General features: G+C 40.2%; 1 protein-coding gene across 1 annotated transcript; it reads right to left on the bottom strand.

Annotated features, from left to right (window-relative positions):
- Nucleotides 1-301: 301 nt before the first annotated feature.
- atoh8 (atonal bHLH transcription factor 8) lies at nucleotides 302-3,480 on the bottom strand. Its single transcript, XM_056251244.1, has 3 exons — nucleotides 2,494-3,480; nucleotides 1,818-2,009; nucleotides 302-384 (listed from the first exon to the last, which is right to left on the bottom strand). The coding sequence occupies exons 1-3, from the start codon at nucleotides 3,091-3,093 to the stop codon at nucleotides 379-381; spliced, it is 798 nt and encodes a 265-aa protein (XP_056107219.1). The 5' UTR covers nucleotides 3,094-3,480; the 3' UTR covers nucleotides 302-378.
- Between the last annotated feature and the right edge of the window lie 640 nt (nucleotides 3,481-4,120).

Genomic DNA, 4,120 nt, shown 5'->3' with positions numbered 1-4,120 from the left:
AGAACTGTTTAATGAAAATATATATGGAACCTTTCTTTATTTTGAGTGTATTTGTTCAACTGTATAAGAACACTGCAAAACAACCTAACAAAAATAAAACAATAAAAAAATCTGTAATTGCTCAAACAATGGAAGATGAAACTGATTTCACATCATCTTTTTGAAAAATGTTTGTGCTGTGCAAAAGTTATAGAATCGCATATTTAGAACCTAGACAGGGATTGTGTTTTTGACACTGTTAGCTGTATAAAGTCAATAGTGCAGTGTAAAACTTTACACTTTCATTACATGTTTTTTTTCCCCCGCATGGGGAAAGTGTCTTCATCTTAATTGATTGAGTTCCTTCTTTCTCCAAATTCACAGAAGACATTCTTCATTTTATTCCTGTGAACAAAAACAAAACAAAAATACAAGTTAGTTGTCAAAAATAGAAAGAGAGGACAATACTCTGACTAGATGTAATTGTTTTTAAATGTACTTTTTGAAAAATGTTGCAGAATTGCAACACTCATGCACTTTCCATGTTCACTCAGTGCTTTTCATCGCTGTGCTTTGCCAAAACATTTTTCCCCTCAGACTCACTGGCTCTACTTGACAAAGGGATTTCTTTCTTGGACGGTGCCCCTCCTCCAAACCCTCCTCCTGTTTCCCCCTCGCCTCTGTAACAGCTGCTCTTTGGAGCCGTATCCTAAGAGAGTGATGATCGGTGCTTTTTTATTTCAAAGTGTTTTTTTGGAACAGATGGCCAAGGGAGAACTGGGGAGTCAGCCAAGACCGCGCTGGGGAATGTGCCAATTCCTGTAGTGAGCGAGTTCTCTGGGCTCCAGCTCGCGTGCCTTCCCTCTGCCCTCTGCCCTGAGTGGCGCCAGCAGGACTTCCCAACTAGTGTTGCGAACATCTGGTGTCTGGCTCTGACGGGGGGAGGGGGAGGCGCACTCAACCAGCTTCCTTTTCAGTGTGCTTTGCTGAAGGAACGTATTAGCTCACATAGGGATGGAGGTTGGCTTTCCTTCACACATAATCTGTTGGGCTTCTGAAGACCCTTCATGCCTAAATTAAGCGCAACCTACAACGATTAGCATCACCACTGATTCGATTTCTCACAGCTGCTCATTTGTTATTTATAAATGTCATAAAAAAGTTCCATTCTTTCCTATGAGAGGATCATCTAAAATATATGGTTAACTGTACACAAACCATGAGCACAACGACCACCATTACAGAGGGAACGCACATGTCGATATAGGATAACACTGCAGGAGATCGGGACTACATGACTGTGTCATAAAACTCCCTGCAAAAACACATCAATCACTCCATTTATTCGCCCGGGATGCTTTCTCAGCGTATTGGAGGAAAAAGCTGGCGGAACACCCAGTCCTGCCTCTGACAAAAGTTGATGATAATTTAATTTAATGGGATCATTATTAAGCAAGAGGGAAATTCTCTCTAATTGGTATGTATACACATACACATGTTCTCCCTTGTTTATCTTTATTTTGATAATATATCTAAGAATACAGAATGCAGTACTGAATCCTTCTGCTAAGCAGTCTATAATTATTCACAGTTTGCTGGGCAAATGTCATGGTTCACATGAGAGCAGCATGGCTTTCTTAAAGGCATGGGTTTGTTTTCTTTTCCAAAATAATAATACAGATAACCACTAGCAAATGCTTGCGCTACATGACCGTTAAATGTTAAAGAGCAAATCAAAGGTGGGAAATGAGGTTTGTCACCTGGTTTTATCATGTAAGAGCCCTATAGAGTAGCCCTTCATGAGACACTGGAAAACTTCTTCCCAACTGACTATTTACCTTCCTTTTCTTGGAGCGACCCTCGGCCTGCAGAGTTCTAGTGCACTGCTCCACACACTCTCTGAAGCTCACGTTGTGGTGGTCTGGCGAATAGTCCAGGTCGGCAAGCTGAGCAAGGGACAGTATGTAGTTGCAAGCTATTCTTAATATAGCCAGCTTGGAAAGCTTCTGCCCATAAGAGTAGCAGGGTACCTGTAGAGTAGATTAAAGTGTCGTCAAGTGAGAAAAAGCAGGCCGTGAATATAAAAATCAATAATTATGAGGACACGATGCCTAAAAAGTCTACTTAATCCATTAGTAATTCATCAAAAGTCTTCTTCGCATCAAACAAATGAGATATTTCACCACTTTTAATGTTTAAACCGTTATTTGTTTGATCATGGCTATCTTCTCAATTAGTTAAATCTTCTCAAGTAGTTAAACAAATCTTTTTTCATAGTCTAGACTTTATGAAAATGACAGTTTACTAGTGGCAATAAGACAATTTCTTTCTTTTGTTGAAATAAAGTTTATTTACAGCTAAAACACATTTGCAATCCTTTTATTAGCAAACTTGGGATTTTATTGACCTCTACGCTTCCTCGACACTTCTACGCAGTAGTCTCCGTAAAAGCAGAGCCTTGTATTCTGTGGCAGTTCATCCAACACTGAAGTAATGCTGCCTGTGGGATTTTACCTGCTTTCTGAGCGCCTCAAAGGCTGCACTGATGGTGTGCACGCGCGTCCTCTCGCGCGCGTTCGCCAGTAGTCTTCGTGTCTGCTGAATGGCTTTGATCTCCGTGACGACGCCCGACGGCTCTCCAGTGCGTCTCCTAGGAGACTCCGCGCGCTCGCTTCTGCCGCTGGCGTCAGGCGCCTGCGAGGCTGCGCGCGGAGAAAACACAACACGCTCCAAGGGAAAAACCTGTGAACCGCTCAAAGCCGAAACATGCGAGTTTGTTTGAGCAATTTTGCTATTGACAGTCTTCTCGGAGATGGATCTTAGCTTCGAGTCAGGTATCTCTCCAGAAATCACGGTGTTAATCCTCATATCTATGGCAGTATTTAAAATTTCGTTTCCGACACTCGCCGCGTCGATTTCCGAAGCGTGCGTCTCTTTTGGACAAGCGTCTCCCAGTGTCTCTGGCATTAGATGCGAGTTCTTATACAGTTTAAAGTAAGGCAAATGATCTTCACTGACACGCTTAATTGGATCTCGTGATTTCCGTTTAAATTTCTTGTCTCCTGATACCGTGTTTAGGATCTTGCAATGACCGTTTAGATGTGGATTCTTCATTTCGGATGTCCACCCTGACTAAAAGTCCAATAAAAAAAATGAAAGGAAGATAAATGTTGTTGAGAGGTGATACACAAAGCACGCTGTAAGTGTCAAACCAGCGCTCTGTCAGCTGCAGTCAAGTCTTCTAGGACGAGCATGTCTGCGTCGCTTGTTTAAAACTCCATGTCAGTGTATTTTTGAGGTGACGTGCTTCTCCTGTGGTGTCCAAGAGTCCCGTGAAGTCAGGCAGACATTGCCAGGACATTTTTGTGAATGTGCTCGACAGTTCATCTGTGTTTATTCAGCCTCAGTTAACACAGAAGCCCCTGTTGGTGAGATAAGTCAGCGCCGAGAGACCGCCCAAAATAAACCCTCAAGAGGACCTGACACATTACCAATGAAAGCATTCTCTCGACAGTTTTTCAAATGATAGTAATCATAATAATAAAAATCATAATAATTACGATGTTGTCGCACTTAATAGGCTATAATCAGCCTTTGTTTAAAAAGTAGGTGAGGTTTGATGGCAGTAATGCATAATAAACTTTTATTTATTTTTTATAATATTGTAGCCTAGATAGATATTCGGGAGCAATTTGTTGCAAAATCTACATCTCAGTAGCTACAAAGTTTTTTTCACAGAGTTTAAAACTGTTTACAATATAAAACTTAATTATATTGTTTACAATATTAAAACTGTACAAATTATTTATTAGGGGTGTCACAATATATCGCAATTCAAAAACGCAACAATATCGTGGATAATGACAATATGGATTGAATATATTTCACCCAAAGTATATTTTACTGTGCGTGAAAAAAATCAAGTTTACAGAGTTTTAGTGTCAGTACTACATATATAATGTTGAATATAATGTATAATAATGCAATGGGGGAATATTTGTGGGTCCTGATAATGCCAAATGTTTTATGTTAGCAGTCAAAAGTGGCCTACATCATTTTAAATATATCTAGTCAGTATAAAATAATTCAGCTTCAGAATCAGGAATATTTTTGTTCTGGTGTCTCTGTTTTCCTGTGCATT

The sequence above is a fragment of the Rhinichthys klamathensis genome, unplaced genomic scaffold (genome assembly GCF_029890125.1).
Source record: "Rhinichthys klamathensis goyatoka isolate OS25496 unplaced genomic scaffold, OSU_Roscu_1.1 h1tg000079l_1, whole genome shotgun sequence".
NCBI classification, from domain to species: Eukaryota; Metazoa; Chordata; class Actinopteri; order Cypriniformes; family Leuciscidae; genus Rhinichthys; species Rhinichthys klamathensis.
The sequence above is the reverse complement of the archived record's forward strand: the minus strand, read 5'-3'. Positions and strand labels throughout refer to the sequence as shown.